The sequence below is a fragment of the Saccostrea echinata genome, unplaced genomic scaffold (genome assembly GCF_033153115.1).
Source record: "Saccostrea echinata isolate AGI-Se365-2 ecotype Australia unplaced genomic scaffold, CSIRO_AGI_Sech_v1 ptg000001l, whole genome shotgun sequence".
Classification (NCBI taxonomy): domain Eukaryota; kingdom Metazoa; phylum Mollusca; class Bivalvia; order Ostreida; family Ostreidae; genus Saccostrea; species Saccostrea echinata.
The window spans coordinates 49,985,161-50,005,540 of NW_026889750.1; the positions used below are offsets into that span (position 1 = coordinate 49,985,161).

Here is a 20,380-nt window from a genome sequence, read left to right on the forward strand (position 1 = left end):
TGAATGGGATTTCTGTGAGGTCAGAACTACTGAAGTATGTGATGGTGGTATGGGATTTCTGTGAGGTTAGAACTACTGAAGTATGTGATGGAGGTGTGGGATTTCTGTGAGATTAGAACTACTGAAGTATGTGATGGTGGTATGGGATTTCTGTGAGGTTAGAACTTACCTCTGCATTTTACTGGAGCATGTGATGGTGGTATGGGATTTCTGTGAGGTTAGAACTACTGAATTATGTGATGGTGGTATGGGATTTCTGTGAGGTTAGAACTACTGAATTATGTGATGGTGGTATGGGATTTCTGTGAGGTTAGAACTTACCTCTGCATTTTACTTAAGTATGTGATGGTGGTATGGGATTTCTGTGAGGTTGAACTTACTGATGTGATGGTGGTATGGGGTTTCTGTGAGGTTAGAACTACTGAAGTATGTGATGGTGGTGTGGGATTTCTGTGAGGTCAGAACTACTGAAGTATGTGATGGTGATATGGGATTTCTGTGTGGTTAGAACTTACCTCTGCATTTTACTGATGTGATGGTGGTATGGGATTTCTGTGAGGTTAGAACTTACCTCTGCATTTTACTGAAGTATGTGATAGTGGTAAGGGATTTCTGTGATATGTTATGGAATGCATAGTGAGCCTGTGTCAGTCCACAGCCTATCAAACTGAAAGTAAATTTGTCATAAATTACCTAAATATGGAGCAATTATATGTACCACCAAGTTACCAAAGTAAAAATGAAACTTCAGGCACATACATGTATACCATCTTCCAAAGTCATGGGTTTCTGATCCACTCCATTCCACACAAACCCTTGACCGAATAGACTGACTTTGAAGGAGTAAGAAGTCCGCTGTCTGATTGGCCTCATTAAAGTTTACATAAGCCAATCAAAAAAATTGTTTTATCTAACCTGAAACTAAATCTTAAACATAAAAACACGCCAGTTATAGTCCCAATGAAAACGTCTTTACATTGAATGACCAAGTTAAAGGATTGTCTCAGCTCTGGAGTTAAAAGTTATGCGGAATTTATTACCAACTTTCAATACTGTCTCGCATTCTCTATTTAAATTGCTTACTCTGATTGGTCAATAGCAGAGGTCATAAGAGTTCAAAATGTGTAAACCCTGTCAAACTTAGTCTATTCGGTCAAGGGTTTATGTAGAGCAGAGCGAATCAGAAACCCTCAACTTGGAAAGATGACATGGATGTATAAGTTACAGAAGGCACATTAACATACAGTCAAATCTCATTATCTCGAACTCGATGGGACCGAGAAAATTTTTTTTGATATCCGAGGATTCGAGATATCAGGGATAAAATACATAAAGAATAAGTGGTTGGGACTTCCAAATCACTTTGACATATCCATGGAATTCGAGATATTTGAGCATTTCATAATGAATAGTTCGTAACTAATACTTTTGAAGACAAATAAATATTTTATCAAAAAGTGCAAATGAGTACATAGAAATTATTTCTTATAATTTAAGTGCAACATATTTGGAGTTATATGATAAAACCTTTGATAACCTTTAATTTGAAGCACAATCTTAAACAAAACTGCAGTTAACTTACCTCTGTCTAATGTGATCGGAACTTGCCTACATAAAAGTCAAATTATAAATTTTCCTTATGTCAATTGACTTACCCAATAATACCTGAGAAATGGAATAATTCTGCTACAAGGTATGAGATGTAAGCTAACACAAAGACGGCCAACGGCTCTACCACTACAATAGAAGAGTCAGGTTAAATATAATTATGAGAAAAACATCAATTACCTCCCTTAACTATAGAGCTTGAAAAAAAAAAACTGATAGGGTTACTTGTTACTCTGTATTGGTACAATGTATTCATAAAAAAAAACATTTTTAGCAAAAATCCTGCACATATTGCATGTTTATTATTTCTGATTTGCTGTGGGCTCTATTGTCTGCCTGGCTAGAGAAATGATCGACACAACCTAAGTCAGCTTATAAAGTTGATTATCCATCTGACAATCAACTAATCATATTACACTTGATTTTACTGTACAAGTCTTATTTTCTGAAGAAATTGTTCTCAACGTTTGTCAGAATTTACATATTGGGAAGAAACAAAGGATGAAGGGTGTCTAAGATGTTACAATATAGAATTAACTGGAGCTGCCTTTATAATTAATTTACCTCTGACAGTACTGGTGTACTTGGTGATGATGGCTGTCAAAACACCAAAGAAAATCCCAATGAACAGACCACCAAGGCTTACAATGAAGAACGATACTAAACCTTTAACCACCTACAATCAAACATATATATATACATGTACTGTAGTTATTATAAAAAAAAAAGATTCAAAACTTTCAACATGGTTGTCTGTAATTGCAGGGACATGAAGCTGAACAGCCCCATTCCTAATGCATATTAAGTAGCTTTCTCCCAACTGAATGCCATGGTGTTGTCATTGTAAATGATAAAGTTGATTACAAACACTAAAAACCAATAAAGATGAGTTTTTAAAAACTTTTACATGTTGATTTCCCCTAAACATTGATATGTATAATTTTCCCAATTTTAATGGACATCATTTTGGAATTCTGTTCATTCCAAAATATAAGAACATGCCTCCAGAACTATCATTAATGATTAAGACACTAATGCTGGTTCCAGACTAGGCTTCCTGGAATAAAAAAGTTGGAATGAGAAAAATTAACTTATGCTTGCCAAAAAAAGTAAGAAAAAAGAAACTAATTTTAAAGGGGGTACAAAGCTCAAGGCTTAGTCAGGTGAGCTAAAAGTAAACAGCAGTTTAAAACAAACAAAAATGTCTCCCAAATGTTTCCAATGTGATAAAAATTTTATCCATTTTTAAATTCTGGTTTAAGTTTTCCATAGAAAAATTTTTCATCAAAAGAATTGATTTCAGTGCCTATTAGCATGTGTATAATCTGCAGATCGATGCCTAAAATACTCCATACTGCATAAAGCTGCTAAATGCAAGATACTAAAATCTCCAATAAACTGCTCTTTGGAATTTCAGGCTAAAAATATGAATTTACAACCAAAGTTTGAGATATTGGAAGGGATAAATAAAATTTGTCTTGAATACATGTACATGTCCCAACCTTTTAAAATGATATCTTTATTTTTCAAAACTGCAGTAACATATATGTTACCTCTATAGGAGGGACGGTTTCCATCTTGTTAAATTCTTGCATCATATTGTATAGCACCACCGTTACAGCATCTGTATTGAGAGGAAATGATGTTACTAGTCTGTTGTATGTACTACATAGATATATAAGTGTAACTGTGAAAACAAAATATGATTAGTACCAGCTATAGATCGAGTAAGACAATGAAATATGACTTACAATGACCAAGTCATAGTGTCTCAATAATGATTTACGTTTTAAAAAAAAAAAAAATAAAGAAATGGGAAAACATTTTGTTTATATGTAATGTTTCCCCACTTGTTCAATTTGTCCAAGAATATATGACAACCTGTTTTGATGGAATGAGAACTATTAATTTTTTTTTTATAAATATCTTTTGGATAAAAAAATTCCTTTCTACAATGTGTTATGATGTATAAATGTAGATTTACAAAGGTCTGAGCATGTGGACATAGTACAATAGGAATTAATAATTGTACACATAATCTGTATATAACTGTTTTATTGTTCTTACCATTAAAGAGTGATTCTCCAAACACCAAGAAGTATAAAACATTGTTAACGCCCACTTCTTGGAAGATGGCCAGCACCTAAAGAGACAAGAAATGGATTGAATCCGCAAGTAACAGTCTATTGAATTAAAATAGAGTGATGCATAGCTGTCTAAGGATTTCAGCTTAACCCTTTCTCGCTTTCAAATGAATAAAACTGGAAAACAGATGCAAGGCAATCCATAAAATGCAAATGGCTGCTCTCCTGCTGATATTTTACAAGAAAATTATGGTCTGTTAATGATTTTGGGACTTCTAATTTGATAAATACTTAAATAGAGATACTTGTTCTAGCGCGATAAAACAAACAAATTTACCATTCGCCATTCAAAACCTAGAATAATAAGTTGTTTATGTAACAGTCCTATCCTATTAATAACATGAAGGCAGGAAATGGGACAGAGCAGACAGGGATTAGAACCTGGGTCCCCTGAACTATAGACATGTTCTACTAATTGTAAAAGGTGAGGATAACAAACAATGATCAATCTCATGAATCCACTAAAGAAAACAAAACATGAACAGGGCAAAAAAAAAAACACCACAGTTTAAATCAGGTGCCTAGGAGGAGTAAACATCCCCTGTTGACCAGTCACACCGCCATGAGCCCTATGTATTGATCAGGTATACGGAGTACTCCTCAGTCAAATTTAGTGTAAAAGCTGTAACCTTACAAATGGTATCAAACATATCAGACAAAGTACGACCCAACGATAGGGTGTATTTTCAATGAAGATCATTATAACAACTAGAATTCGCAAAAAGCTGACTTTAAGGACATATGCAACGTACCTTACCTACTGATAATTTTTCAAAATGTTCTTAATTTAAGATTATAGTGCCACCAGATGTTCATAGACAAAAAATCAGCATGCATTACCAGGGGTTTTGTAAAGATATTAATTGATAAAAATTCTTGTATAATTCAAAGAAAAATACACAAAAATTACTTAACATAAATTCTAGATGTTTTTTTTTTTTATCCAAACTTGTTTTAGACGAAGTGCACAACAGCATATATTGACATAAAAATGTAGCACACAGTTCCTTTAAGTACTGGAATTCTTCAACTCCAGGGAAAAAGACAATAAAGTTCAAACTACGCCTTGGATTAAAAATTGATCATTTTCAGATTATGCTTTTGCATATTGAATCAGTTGGGAGACAAACACCATATGCAGGTGATGTTGGAATATTGCTACAAAAATAAGGGAAGTTGATGATGGAAAAGTTGAAGTCATTCCACATGTCCAACACTTAATCAGTAGTTATAAGTTGGCCATTATTGTCTATAGTCAGTAAAACATCGAAATATGAAACAAATGTGGCAGATTCTGTGAGCTATGCTGCCAGTGGTGAACAAATCTACTTGACCACCCCACATTATTCCCTACTTCAAATGCCTTTGTACCCAAAGACATCAATCCAGGCTCATCACTGAGTTTTTACTCTCATTTCTAGGACATGGCAGTGCACCAGATGTTACACGAAGGAAGGGTATATGATGGACCAGACTAGGACTTTAACCTTGACAACAATTTTAAACAAGTGCTCTTCAAACTGAAGTGTCTAGCCAAAGCATTAAAACTTGCCAGAGACAAGGCTGCTGGATATGTGTCTTTGGGGGAAAACACATTTAAGGTCAAGATCTAGTAAATGACTTTAGACTGTCTTTTTGGTGCTAGATCCATTATGACGTCATAATCAATCTCAACTTTCTTTTTCCCGTACTTTACGGCTCTAATAGAATTATGTAGAAAATAAAGTATTTTCATGGAATTCAATTTGAAATCATGTGAAAAGTAATCCTGATACCTATATTCAATTTAATATTATTTTAAAGCAGAGGCCAAGAACATACAATTTACCGTTTTCTGAGAGACAATCTGGATTCAATCTGGCAATCTGGATTCATTTCCTTTGTCTGATATGGACTCCCGTATTCATGACTGGTTTTCTTAATTTTTCATTAAAAATGACAGTTTAAAATATGATTTTTCATTTTGTTTACCTACAAATAATGCCCCGAAACACCTTACTTGACCAAGCTAAAGTTATAAAGCATCATTAAAAGAATTTATTTCTCAAAGTTGAGAAATCTGAAAGGACCTTTCATTCACTAGATCTTGACCTTAATGAAGTAAGCATATGGGTAGGACAGGTTCGTTCATTAGTGACCAGATAGCTCAGAGAGCACCAGTCAAGGGGTAAAGGTTGGTTGGTGACAATAGGGTAGGGCAGGTTTCATTAGTGACCAGATAACTCAGAAAGCACCAGTCAAGGGGCCCAGGTTGGTTGGTGACAATAGGGTAGGGCAGGTTTCATTAGTGACCAGATAGCTCAGAGAGCACAAGTTAAGGGGCCCAGGTTCAAATGCTGGTCTGGTCAGTCACATTTTCTCACTTCCTGTTAAAAATATTTCATTTAATTTAAATAAAGAGGAATACTAGGTAATTGTATCAATACTCAATGTCTACAACAGAAAAACAAGGGATACAGGATGATTCTTGCTGCAGAATTGATTTATTTCAAAGAATGAATTCTTACAAGTTTCTGGTCAAACTGTGACAGAACTCGTTAGTTGTACAAATTCTTTAATCTAGAGGGAATGAATGTTATGATGACTTTTGTCTTTTTCTGATTAATGTAAACCAGTGTCAAACACAGGAAAGACCCAGAGTGACAAGGTATCTCAAAAGGTTTCCCGTACCATCGAAAATTCAATTATTTATTCCTACCATTTTCTCACGAGGATGTAACGTTTTGAAAAACAGCCATCGATTGCTGTATTCTAGTTTCTGTTGGTCTTAAAAATGTCAATGCTAATGTAAAAAAAAAAAAAAAACGCATAAGAAAATAGACTCTTTGTGTTGGCTTTAAAGACTTTAAAAAACAATTTAAAAAAAAAAACAAAGAAAAATTTATACAATTATCAGAAAGTTGTTAATTGTGAGCTTTAAAATGTGTGACTCCTTTTATACAAGGGGAAAAAATTATGTGTGTGTCCATTTGATAACTTAAGGTTCACAATCCCTCTGTCATTCATATAAAATGTTGTCATAATGCTTTTGATTTTCCAGAGGAAATGTGTTTTATATGCAAAATGGAAATTTTTTTTAGCAGAGTTTATTGGGGCAAAATTGGACAAAAAAGATTACAACTTGACAAATTTATAAAGGAATAACAGACATTTATCTCATTAAGAGTTATCGCTCTTATCAGAGTATCATTGAACCTTAAATTGCAAATGTCAAAGCCATTGACTAAATCTTCTTGAAGATTATTAAACTTTATAAGCTCTTAGTAATTTTTCTGAATACTTGAAAAAGCTATAGCACAGAAAAAAATCTGTCAATGTTAGATACAACAAAAATTTGAAAAATAATTTTGTTAAGTTGCCATTGATTTAAGTTTGGATTCTTGACATGAAAAAGAAATTTAATACTTGCTATAAAGATATGTTTATTACAGCAGATATTATTCTAAGATACATACTGCAACAGGATCCACAGCGACTATGATGGCACTGAACACAAGGCAAGGCTTTAGACCTAAATGTAGAGACCCCATACCACCGAGGGAAGAGGCAGCATACAGAGTAGGTCCTGTCAATGGAAAAATAAATATACACAACACAAGTCTTTACACCTAAATGTAGAGACCCCATACTATCAAGGGAAGAGGCAGCATAAAGGGTAGGTCTCGTAAATGGTAAAATAAACACAAGGCTTGAATAGTTTCTTTGAAACTGAGCTAAAGGCAAAGTGTGATGGAAGGACAGAGGGAAGGATGGAAGATGGACATGACAAACACTATATTCATGGCGGGGCATAATTACTGAGAACTTTATATATATTGACGACAAACCATCTGGCAACTTTTATAATGTTACCTATTTCTCATCACAAGTAAACACATACAGATAGAGTAACTTAAGCATTGAGCCCCAGTGGGGCAACCACAGAAAGGGCTTACTTCAGATTAGTTGACCATCACGATAGCTCAGTCAGTAGAGTGCTAGCCCCATGATACGAAAGTCGTGCATTTGAATCACAGCCGCAACTGACCTAAGTCAATAAATAATAGATAGCAACTGTTCCTTTGCAAAGTGCTTGGCACTTTGAAGTGAAAGTTGCTGGTCTTTTGGATGAGACCTTAAAAACTGAGGCCCCGTGTCACCGTAGGCGTTGGCATGATCAAGAACTTTCACTGTTCAATGGCCCTGAGTGCCGAGTAAACATCTAAATTTGAAGCCCTTTGCCGGTACAATGTATATGGTGACGTCTCTATATGAGTGAAAGATTCTCAAACGGGATGTAAAACAATAAAAATCAATCAAATTAGTTAAAAAAAGAACACCTCTGCCAGCTTGCTAAAAAATTGTATTGCAATGGCAATTCCCATTAGCCTGAATCTTGGGAAAATGTAGTTGGTAGATGGCTGTAACACTTCTGGTTGTGAGCAACATAAATATTTGAGTATGAAAAATATGACCATTCACGGTAAAGCATAAAAATGTCATAGCCAAAAGAACATTCCACTTCCGATTCATGTGACATTGACCTTCTAACAATCATGGAATCCTCACAGACTTCTTAGTCACAAGCAAACCAAAGTGCAATGTCTGATACTTCAGAATACAGATACATCTGAACCTTAATTGTTACCTAGACCTTGTTTAAAATTATTTTAGTGACATCATGGCAAATCTTATGATAATAATCAACCCTGAGGGCAAGTCTGATCTTCTAAAATTAAATCGAAATAAAATTATGGTATATGGAAAAGAATTTTTACATTTTACACCAAGTGATTTTGTCCAAATGACATTAAGACTCGAATAATGCTATACTAAAACTACAGAGAACCATGCACAAATAAAATCTTTTTAGTTTTATCAATATGTGATACGGTGGAATCATTTTAATTCAAGGGGGTCAACGTTCGTGGGCAAGCAAAATTGGTTCGAGGTTAATTCGTTTATACAGAAGATTCAATGAATCAATATGTTGACAAAATATTCAATCGTGAGGATATAAATTCTCATCATAAGGATGATCGACCCACGAAATCCACATTGGTCCCCCTACCAACAATGATTCCACAGTAAATTTTATAACTCATTTTAATAGCAGATTAATTTACCTGATTAATATACAAATATAGAGATTACAGATTACAACAGATTGTTTTTTTTTCCCCCTAAGGAATCAGATTTTATTATTTATGAAAAATTTTAAATAAAATTGCTGTATATGAGACAAATTTGAATTGTTGAGTTTGATGCCATTAATTAGTTGTGCATCTACTGCAGTATTAACTACAATTAACACTATAATTCCTGGACAAAAATTCTCTTAGTGTTAGATAGCCTAGTTGATTCCTAAACCATTCAGATCCTGAAAAACTTGAAATACAGTGAACTTGCATTGATGGCACTCCTACTTTCATCAGTTTAGACATGTGCACACATTTTCAAAGATTAATTCGTAATAATAAAACCTTAATTACATTGGAAGTTTTAGGAATGGAACGATTTATACCATTATAATGGGTAATTACAGCTCGTTAATACCTCCTGTTGATTTTTTCAAACATTTTGCTGCAAAGCCATTAGAATTCTCTATAATTAATATGTTGGCCCGCTCTTCACCGACAGTGTCTCAAGTCTGAATTGTTTCATGACAATTTACCACATTTTGTATCATTGAGAAATCTCGTGAATTGTTAATCAATTTTTTTTGTCCAGAGTGACTTACCAATTAGGAAACAGTTAAGCACCGTGCCCTGAAAATCAATAGGAGTTTTAATCAACAACATATAATATCAATTTACTGTCAAATGCACATAATAAATATCTGATGTAACTATGAATTTCTCAGAATTGCAATTTGATGAAAAACAACATACAAATGCCTCGTTAAATATTAAATATTGTGTCATTTGTCTTTATTTTAATATGTAAATATGATGATAATCCAATATCCAAATGTAGCTCTGTGCAAAATTAAGGCTACAGTCAAACCTTGATATCATGAACATATAAGTAAAACTGTAAAAAAAATCTTAAGATATTCAAAATTTTGAGATAGGATGGTTGACTTCTTCAACACATTAACATACATATATGACATATATCTACATTTAAGGTAACAAAGTTTAACTGTAGCATACTGTAAAATGGTAAAATATCTAGTATCTAGACAAAACTCAGTTTATATTGTTGCTTGGGTGAGATAAAAACTTATCAAAGACAATTTCCTGCTTCTGTTGTTACATGAAAAATATGTTACATACTCACTATTACTGCAAAGATGATGACACTGCCCACATTTTCAAAAAATGTTCGGTCATGTAGACTGTAGGCAGACTCCAAAATAATGCTAAAAAAAGGATTGAACAATTTAATTGATTTTGATGACTTTGTGTGAAGATGATTTATTTCTTTACTATCTTTTTGACATTGTGTTAATTTTTCCATTACAATAATTAACTTATTACAGAGCTGTGTGTATGTGAAGATTTTAAAATATTTAGAACAAAATTAAGGCCCTTATGTTTCATCTGATCATTATGGAACAATTTTGTTCTATTTCTGTTTTATATATAAGCTTCACATGATACTCTCTACAAACATGGTCCACACGAAAAAAATTTATACCAGTAAACTTCAAAATCTCAAGATATCTTTGAAAAGTGCACACCTATAGCAAACCTTCCTTATTAGGACAGGGAATCATAGATTTTGCTTCATGTAGCTAAGATACCTTTATTTTATCCATATCTTGAAATTCTTATTCATCAACAAGTTATAATTCCAAGAAATATTCCAGAATGCAAAGAGAGTTTACATAGTTTACATCTGTAAGTCACACTTCAAGATTTTCTGTTAACATCATGTTCAACTTGGTGAAGTATATCATTATTGTCAACTTTTACAGTTGACATGTTTGGAAAGCTTTCCATTTTGTTAAGTTTTACTTTCGACATTATGGTGAAGAATACCATTTTGTCAAGCTTTACTTTTGACATTATAGTGACGAGCATTATTTTTGTCCAGCAATGCCATTGACATTTTGTGAAGAGTACCATTTTTGACAGGCTTGATCCCATAACTTTATTACAGTGACTGTGTTTAAGCCCCTGGAAGAATTTTGTCTCTCTATTTCTGATAAACAGTTTCAAGTTATTTTAGGTGTACTTTATATATAATAAAAGCATTTTTTTAAAACAAAAAATATTAATTTTTCCTTACAAAATTTTGTGACACAAAAGGGGGGGGGGGGGGCTTGGCCCTTAATTCTGCAGTGCGTTTGTTCATTTTTCTTACTTTCCTACCGTAATAAAAGTTAAGCAGAGAGGATGAATTCATTATCAATTTTTTTCCACAGCAAAAACAAAATTCTGCAGGAAGAAAAGACTGCAGATATAAGTTATTATTTTGCTCTGTCACATAATTTAATCATCAAAAGGACACTTTATTCCTTCAATGCCTCTTTATAAAGCATTTATTATTAAAATCATGCTATACTTTTATCTAAGTTTTCAACACTAAGATTTTAATACAAGTTTACTTTTGAGAAAAGACTGCAATATGGATATTGTTCCTGACCTGACAGGGGATGAGAAACTAAAAATTAATTATATAAAGCCTTACAAGAGAAATCAGTAGAAGATATATTACATTATGATTTAATTCCACATCATGGAATCTCAAACAAATGAGATAATTGGGACATGTAGAGCTGGAATTTCTTTAATTGGCCACATTATCATTAAGAATGTGAAACCAGATCTACCATTTATCGATTTTTAGAATGAATAATTAATCAAACAGTTTACTTTCAGGGAACTGAAGGACTGTAAAGACTATCTAGCTTTATCAAGGTACAGACATAATTTAAATGACATAAAGAGAGAACCTCACAAGACGCTTGCTTAAGACCACATAAGGATTTCTATTACCACTGCTATCTTTAGCTTTCCTGATTTACTGGGACCTCTTTCCTTCAGCTTTAGAATTCCACGTTGATCTTTTTCATGTTCCATTTATTGTGAAATGAAACATTTTCTTTTTCTAGAAAAAAATATTTACGCCTCCATTTTCTAAAGTAGAGCATATTGTAAATTTGAAGATACTACCCAAGTTTTGATAAAACAATGGAGTTTTCTACTGGAGAAAGAATTGGTAAGATGATAAACCCACAGTTAACTCATTACATTATACCTAAAAAAGAAAACTCACTGATGATTTATTATGTAACACAAAGTGGAAAACCCACTCCTGACTTTTTATAATACACAAAGTGAAAAAGTGGAAAACCCACTCCTGTCTTTTTATAATACACAAAGTGGAAAAAGTGGAAAACCCACTCCTGACTTTTTATAAAACACAAAGTGAAAAAGTGGAAACCCACTCCTGACTTTTTATAATACACAAAGTGAAAAAATGGAAAACCCACTCCTGGCTTTTTAAATTAAAAGATCAAATGTTTAAACAGAAAATCCACTGATGGCTGACATGATGTTATACCAAGTGACAAAGTGGAAAGACCCACTGATACATCACTACGTTAGATCAAGTGACAAAGTCTGAAAGCTCACAGAGTGCCCATTGTAATAGACCAGTGACAAAGTCTGAAAACTCACAGAGTGCCCATTGCAATAGACCAGTGACAAAGTCTGAAAGCTCACAGAGTGCCCATTGCAATAGGCCAGTGACAAAGTCTGAAAACTCACAGAGTGCCCATTGCATTAGGCCAGTGACAAAGTCTGAAAAATCACAGAGTGCCCATTGCAATAGACCAGTGACAAAGTCTGAAAGCTCACAGAGTGCCCACTGCAATAGACCAGAAGACTAACAAATAGTTCATGGACAGACATTGGGGAATCACTGCTAACTCACTGCATTAAACCAAGTTTCAAATGGGAAAACTGATTTACATGAATAGACATATTAGTCAAAAACTTGCTGCATTTCAGTTCATATTATCAAGGAAGAAAACACCCAAACAGCCCATTACATTTAATCTCTATAAACTATTATGACATTTATCATAACTATAACCCATTATGATAGACCAAGTGTCCCAAGGACAAGAATGCTCACCTGAGTCACACTTTTCTTCTTACATAAAAATGTTATAACATGAAGAAGTAAATGAAATTTCTCACTGCTGCCCCACATTTAAGACACATTTTCAACATTTTTTTTTATATCTAATTGACAATCTGATATATATATATATATATATATATATATATATATATATATATATATATATATATATATATATATATATATATATATATATATATATATATATATATATATAAATGTATGCAAATTAGAGTCAGATGCACCAAAGTCTAAATTGGAAGGCTATGGATACTGCTTCAAACAAAAAAAAACTCTTCAGTTTTCTAGAGGGACAATAGAACTACCAAAGAAACAGTTTAAGAAATAATAGAAAATACAAAACAATGAAAGAAGTAGTGCTGGGAGAGAACAAGGATTAATGTAGTGTGTAGGATTTGGTTGTAATGACTCCCTGGTGTAACAATATTGTGTGCTGCCAACCAATTGGACAAAGATTCCTGAGTTTGATTTATACCTGAAGCATTAATCAAGCAGTTGTGTTCCTCAGTGAACACTAAATTATTTACTTTCTCAAGTCATTGATTGAACAATATTGTCTTATAAAACAATTAATTTCTTTGAATTTTGGCTTCAAAACATTTTCTAGCACCAGGCAAACACCAAGAATTCTTCAGAAACAAGGGAACTGTTACTCTTATGGTTCATCCAGCTAAAAATGATAACACACAATTTTTAATACTCTATGTGTACTTAAAAAGCAGCTTTATATTTAGCAACTTTAGCATGGACAACAATGCGCTAATTCATGAGTACCGCTAAGAAGTCATTTATAAATATAATACTGACATGTTTAGCACTAATTCATGATTACACCAACAAATCCATACCCAGTGAATGCACAAAATTTTGAATAAGCCAATTTATGTACACATATAGTACTTCCAACTTTTTAATATATCACTTAATTGTTGATTTTGAGACCTAAAATTATTTACATTATAAGGTTTGAGATATGATCTGAAGTGAAGGTCCAGAAATATATTAATAGCTTTACAGTCACTTTGTGATATATTATACCAAGTCATCCAGAGTGTGAAATGGAAATCTGTATTGTTTGAGGTAAAGTTGAGAAAAAAATTAGGAAAAAATGGAGCAAGGTCGGAGACCATAAGGGGGTAGTTAAGACACAGAATAGGCAATAGTTGTGAGGGTAGTAGACACAGAGAGAATACGCAATACTTACGGGGTAGTAGACACAGAGAGAATAGGCAATACTTACGGGGGTAGTAGACACAGAAAGAAAAGACTGGAGGTCATTGATATAGCCTGTCTGGGCTCTCTGTGCTCTACACTGACACCCGCCAATTCTGAGGCGTTTCCTTCAAGCTCTGGTTGTTTGCAGTTCGCTGACTCTGTTTGGCTAAAATACACGGAAAAGTTACATTATATGTCCTGATAAATGTTATCAAGATGTTTTCCTATTTGCTAATTCTTTGTTGAATTTGATATTTGGTTGTCTGCTCTTAACTTTTTTTATCAACATTGTTTGATGTATACATTTTTTACAGAGTTTATATCAACAAACACAGGCAACAAACAACATTCAAAAAAAGAAAGGAAAATAGTTTATGATAAAACTGTTTCAAATTATAGTTATCGATGTGGTATTGAGTACCTCATTAACTGCTGTCAAAGTACCACAATAACTTTGTCTTTAAACCAAAAAAAAAAAATTAAATCATCATAATGAAGTCTATGATGAAGTCTATTACCAATCTCTGACCTGTCACTTACCTCATGATAGCACCGACAATGATACCTAGGATAATTAGAAGGCTGAAACAGAGAACAAAGGTATTATTTTACCTCTTTAGCAGACACTAATTTAATGAACATCTAAGAAATGCCCCCTCTTATTCAGGAATCAATTTTACAAGAAACCTTAAAGACTTTGACCAAAAACTTAAGCTGATTGTAAAATCTTGTAAATTATTCTGTTAAAAATTACTTCCATGTAATAAATTAATTTTGGATAACTTCACAGTGTTTGAAATGATGTTGAATGCTTATATAGATAAATGGCTTTGGTCAACATCTGTAGTTTTGAATACTTTAATTAACATACATTATAAATATCCTGCTTGTCAGATTTTGAATTCCATACAGATATTTCTTTAATTATTTAGAAATGTGGTTTATACTGTTAGCTCATGTAACTTTAGATTCAACATACTAATTATCTATATGAGAGAGCTTCCTTTTTTTATCAAAAGAATGTTTCAAGTCATATTGTTTCCCTCCTAGAACTATAGATCTATTGGTCAGCTGATCTAATTCCATGGTCAGCTGATCAGTTCTACTAGTCAGATGATCTAGTTCTGTTGGTCAGTTTATCTAGCTCCATAGTCAGTTGATCAGTTCTACTAGTCAGATGATCTAGTTCTGCTGGTCAGCTTATCCAGTTCCATGGTCAGTTCTACTAGTCAGAAGATCTAGTTCTGATGGTCAGTTTATCTAGTTCCATAGTCAGTTGATCAGTTCTACTAGTCAGATGATCTTGTTCTGTTGGTCAGTTTATCTAGTTCCATAGTCAGTTGATCAGTTCTACTAGTCAGATGATCTAGTTCTGTTGGTCAGTTTATCTAGTTCCATAGTCAGTTGATCAGTTCTACTAGTCAGATGATTTAGTTCTGTTGGTCAGCTTATCTAGTCCGTAGTCAGTGGATCAGCTCTACTAGTCAGATGATCTAGTTCTGTTGGTTAGTTTATCTAGTTCCATAGTCAGTTGATCAGTTCTACTAGTCAGATGATCTAGTTCTGCTGGTCAGCTTATCCAGTTCCATAGTCAGTTGATCAGTATTACTAGTCAGATGATCTAGTTCTGCTGGTCAGCTTATCCAGTTCCATGGTCAGTTCTACTAGTCAGATGATCTTGTTCTGTTGGTCAGTTTATCTAGTTCCATAGTCAGTTGATCAGTTCTACTAGTCAAATGATCTAGTTCTGTTGGTCAGCTTATCTAGTTCCATGGTCAGTTGATCAGTTCTTCTAGTCAGATGATCTAGTTCTGTTGGTTAGTTTATCTAGTTCCATAGTCAGTTGATCAGTTCTACTAGTCAGATGATCTAGTTTTGTTGGTCAGTTTATCTAGTTCCATAGTCAGTTGATCAGTACTACTAGTCAGATGATCTAGTTCTGCTGGTCAGCTTATCCAGTTCCATGGTCGGTTCTACTAGTCAGATGATCTTGTTCTGTTGGTCAGTTTATCTAGTTCCATAGTCAGTTGATCAGTTCTACTAGTCAGATGATCTAGTTTTGTTGGTCAGTTTATCTACTTCCATAGTCAGTTGATCAGTTCTTCTAGTCAGATGATCTAGTTCTGTTGGTTAGTTTATCTAGTTCCATAGTCAGTTGATCAGTTCTATTAGTCAGATGATCTAGTTCTGTTGGTTAGTTTATCTAGTTCCATAGTCAGTTGATCAGTTCTACTAGTCAGATGATCTAGTTCTGTTGGTCAGTTTATCTAGTTCCATAGTCACTTGATCAGTTCTACTAGTCAGATGATCTAGTTCTGTTGGTCAGCTTATCTAGTTCCATAGTCAGTTGATCAGTTCTATTAGTCAGATGATCTAGTTCTGTTGGTCAGCTTATCTAGTTCCATAGTCACTTGATCAGTTCTACTAGTCAGATGATCTTGTTCTGTTGGTCAGTTTATCTAGTTCCATAGTCACTTGATCAGTTCTACTAGTCAGATGATCTAGTTCTGTTGGTCAGCTTATCTAGTTCCATAGTCAGTTGATCAGTTCTTCTAGTCAGATGATTTAGTTCTGTTGGTCAGCTTATCTAGTCCGTAGTCAGTGGATCAGTTCTTCTAGTCAGATGATCTTATTTTGTTGGTCAGTTTGTCTAGTTCCATAGTCAGTTGATCAGTTCTACTAGTCAGATGATCTAGTTCTGTTGGTCAGCTTATCTAGTTCCATGGTCAGTTCTACTAGTCAGCTGATCTTGGTTTGTTGGTCAGTTTATCTAGTTCCATGATCAGCTGATCAAGTTCTATTGGTCAGCTGATCTAGTTCCATGGTCAGCTGATCAGTTCTACTGGTCAGATGATCTTGTTTTACTGGTCAGCTGATCTTGTTCTGTTGGTCAGCTTATCTAGTTCCATAGTCAGTTGATCAGTTCTACTTATCAGATGATCTAGTTTAACTGGTCAGTTGATCCTGCTCTGTTGGTCAGCTGATTTGTTTAGTATTTGGCAGCTAATTTTGAAACAGCTTCCTCTTTGATTTAATCTTTGATACTATTACTGCTTGATTTATATGTGTGCCTGACATTTTTTTTATTTCTGCCTTTCATTAACACAAAGGAAGAATTTGTATTGATTTGGCTGGTAGAATTTGTTGTGCTATATTGTCCTTTTAAGGATATCATCATACTAAGTCTGAATGTTAATGGTTTCATCTAATTAGATCAAGAAATCATCATATTAAATGTATTATTAGATGCTTTTACTTTTGGTTTCAGAGAGTACAAGACTGGTAGCACGTTTCTAGTACATAAATTACTTGACTGGCTTACAATTATTCAAGAAGAAAATAAGATTGAAGCCACATAAATGCCTTGTCCCAGTATGGACAGTCCATATGTACTAGCATACCTTGGATCAATACTTTACACATGAAAATAATATTTATGGGTTTTTGGCATGCAGTAGAAATGAACTACAGATTATTACCGCAATTACTTTTTTGTACAAGGTATTTTATACAGTCAGTTTGGCATGATCAGATAAAATGGTAAAGAAATAGTTATGATGCATTCCTTAGAAGAAACAAAACAAAATTTATTTGAGAAAAACAAATGTTACCATGACTCAGGAACTCTGGACGAGATGAACTCAGCATGATGAAAAGCTGAAAAGAGAGGGGGAAAAAATCAAGATTGTCTTACATAAACCATTATTAAGGTAAATAAAACTTCTGAATGTGTGTGTCAAAGACCTATAATTAGTACCTGTACATTCTGTACACAAGATTTTATAGATTGACAAATGTTATCTAAGCCAAATACATCATGGCCAGAATACATACTTAGTGCTATTCAGAAAAAGTGTTCAGAACTGTTAAAGTAAAATTAGAACCTATAGATCAACAGTTCAGTATTTATAGATAAGTAATTTAAAACTCTGAAAACTTCCTAAGTCAGATAAGTGGGACCAGTTCCAGATTTACTTTGTTGATTTTTTAAACAAAACACAATTGCAAGCTGAAATACTGGATGGAATATAAAGAAACAGAGAAAAAAGACAGTAATAATTGATCTCTAGCATAACCTTACCTAGCTTTGATAAAAAATGATCTCTAGGATGATCTTGCCTAGCTTTGATAATTGATCTCTAGCATAACCTTACCTAGCTTTGATAATTGATCTCTAGCATAACCTTACCAAGCTTTGATAGTTGATCTCTAGCTTAACCTTACCTAGCTTTGATAATTGATCTCTAACATAACCTTTCCTAGCTTTGATAATTGATCTCTAGCATAACCTTACCTAGCTTTGATAATTGATCTCTAGCATAACCTACCTAGCTTTGATAATTGATCTCTAGCTTAACCTTACTTACCTAGCTTTGATAATAACCTTACCTAGCTTTGATAATAACCTCACCTAGCTTTGATAACAACTTTACCTAGCTTTGGTAATAACCTTACCTAGCTTTGATAACAACCTTACCTAGCTTTGGTAATAACCTTACCTAGCTTTGATAATAACCTTACCTAGCTTTGATAATAACCTTACCTAGCCTTGATTATAACCTTACCTAGCTTTGATAATAACCTTACCGAACTTTGATAATAACCTTACCTAGCTTTGATAATAACCTTACCTAGCTTTAAAAACAACCTTAACTAGCTTTGATAATAACCTCACCTAGCTTTGATAACAACCTCACCTAGCTTTGATAACAACCTTACCTAGCTTTGATAATAACCTTACCTAGCTTTGTTAATGACCTTACCTAGCTTTGATATTAACCTTACCTAGATTTGATAATAACCTTACCTAACCTTACCTAGCTTTGATAACAACCTTACCTAGCTTTGGTAATAACCTTACCTAGCTTTGATAACAACCTTACCTAGCTTTGGTAACAACCTTACCTAGCTTTGATAACGACCTTACCTAGCTTTGATAACAACCTTACCCAGCTTTGATAATAACCTTACCTAGCTTTGATAATAACCTTACCTAGCTTTGGTAATAACCTTACCTAGTTTTGCAATCCCAGCAGCAAAGATGAAAACAGCAATAATAAGTGGCTGCTTGACGTAGTCAAACTTAATGGTAGCTAAGTGGATGGAGGCATGCTCTTTCTCTGTTTTGTTGCCAGTGGATGGGGCTTCACTGGCTAATACTAATGAAAGGACACCACAAAGTAATATAATCCTTAAAAAACAAGTCATTTTAAAATCTCCCACACTGTTACTGTCCTGTTGTTCACTTTAGGATAGATGTATCCATACCACTGTGTCCAAGGTCTTAACAGATGGACATCAAGTTTTCTTTAAGATGGAAATCACTGAAGAAGTTGTCTTGAGAGTGCAATTTAAAGACTGATGGAAAAATAGGGAAGATAAAATGGTAGTTGTCTGATTTTGTTAAGTAGTTTATTCCTTTTGTATGGTAATGTCTTTGACTTCATAAATGGATACCTGCAAAAATAAAAAAGAAACATGATAAAAAAAATTATATTTAACTTCTTATCATCCTAGTAGTTACCCATTCACGTTTTTCTTAAAGCTTTCAACAATCCATGTCATTTTCAGTTGGATAAAAATTTAGCACATGTACAAACATAATGATGAGCTTTTTGGTGCCATGACCAGGATACGAACATTAGTTGTTGTGGCACCTGTTTAAATTGAATTGTGCTAGGATATCGGTTCCATCTCAGTTGAGTTCAAACTAGGGATGTCAACGAATATTCGAATATTCATTCGATGCGTTAATATTCAAATATGAATTTAAGATTCGAATATTCGGTGTTTTTCATATTTCACAAAAAAGAGTGCGGAATTATCCCCGTTATTTTTTTTAGAACGAACGATCATTTTCGATCGCCTGATTTCTTTCTTACTTCTTCCATACTTTCTTATCTAAACGATTTTCTAAATTATTTTGATTCGAGTAAGGTAAAATTAAATTCAATTTCAATTAATTGATTATCTCGGGTTGAATATATTCCTATATTTTAAAATCATTATCGGGACGCTAATGACCTATGAAAATACTCTATGGAAGTGTTTGTTTATATTTTCAAAACGTTGTATCAAAGAGATAATATCTCTTATTAGGCAGGTAATTGTAATTAATTACATGTATTCAGATATGAAGAGTTAGCGACAATCTTGCCCCTGGTTAGACGACTGGTTCGTCAGTTTGAGCTTGTATTGATATTCTTTGTTAAAATTATATTTCGGTTGTACACGCTTAAATCAATTAATTATTTCAAACATTGACAAATATCAAATGTAGAATTCCTTATTATACACCTTTAAAGCTCCACATC

At 33.6% G+C, this 20,380-nt stretch overlaps 1 protein-coding gene across 1 annotated transcript in view; it reads right to left on the minus strand.

Moving 5' to 3' along the window:
• The window catches only part of LOC133193897 (Na(+)/H(+) exchanger beta-like), a 42,616-nt gene that overhangs the window by 15,581 nt on the left and 6,655 nt on the right, over positions 1-20,380 (minus strand). Inside the window, exons 3-14 of the mRNA XM_061329815.1 lie at positions 19,082-19,523; positions 17,678-17,723; positions 14,607-14,648; positions 14,092-14,232; positions 10,014-10,095; positions 9,472-9,499; positions 7,208-7,317; positions 3,676-3,751; positions 3,162-3,232; positions 2,173-2,284; positions 1,656-1,737; positions 572-667 (exon numbers count right to left, since the gene is read on the minus strand). Of these exons, the coding sequence (XP_061185799.1) occupies positions 572-667; positions 1,656-1,737; positions 2,173-2,284; positions 3,162-3,232; positions 3,676-3,751; positions 7,208-7,317; positions 9,472-9,499; positions 10,014-10,095; positions 14,092-14,232; positions 14,607-14,648; positions 17,678-17,723; positions 19,082-19,274 (1,079 nt within the window). The 5' untranslated portion in view covers positions 19,275-19,523. The remainder of the gene's footprint in view (positions 1-571; positions 668-1,655; positions 1,738-2,172; positions 2,285-3,161; positions 3,233-3,675; positions 3,752-7,207; positions 7,318-9,471; positions 9,500-10,013; positions 10,096-14,091; positions 14,233-14,606; positions 14,649-17,677; positions 17,724-19,081; positions 19,524-20,380) is intronic.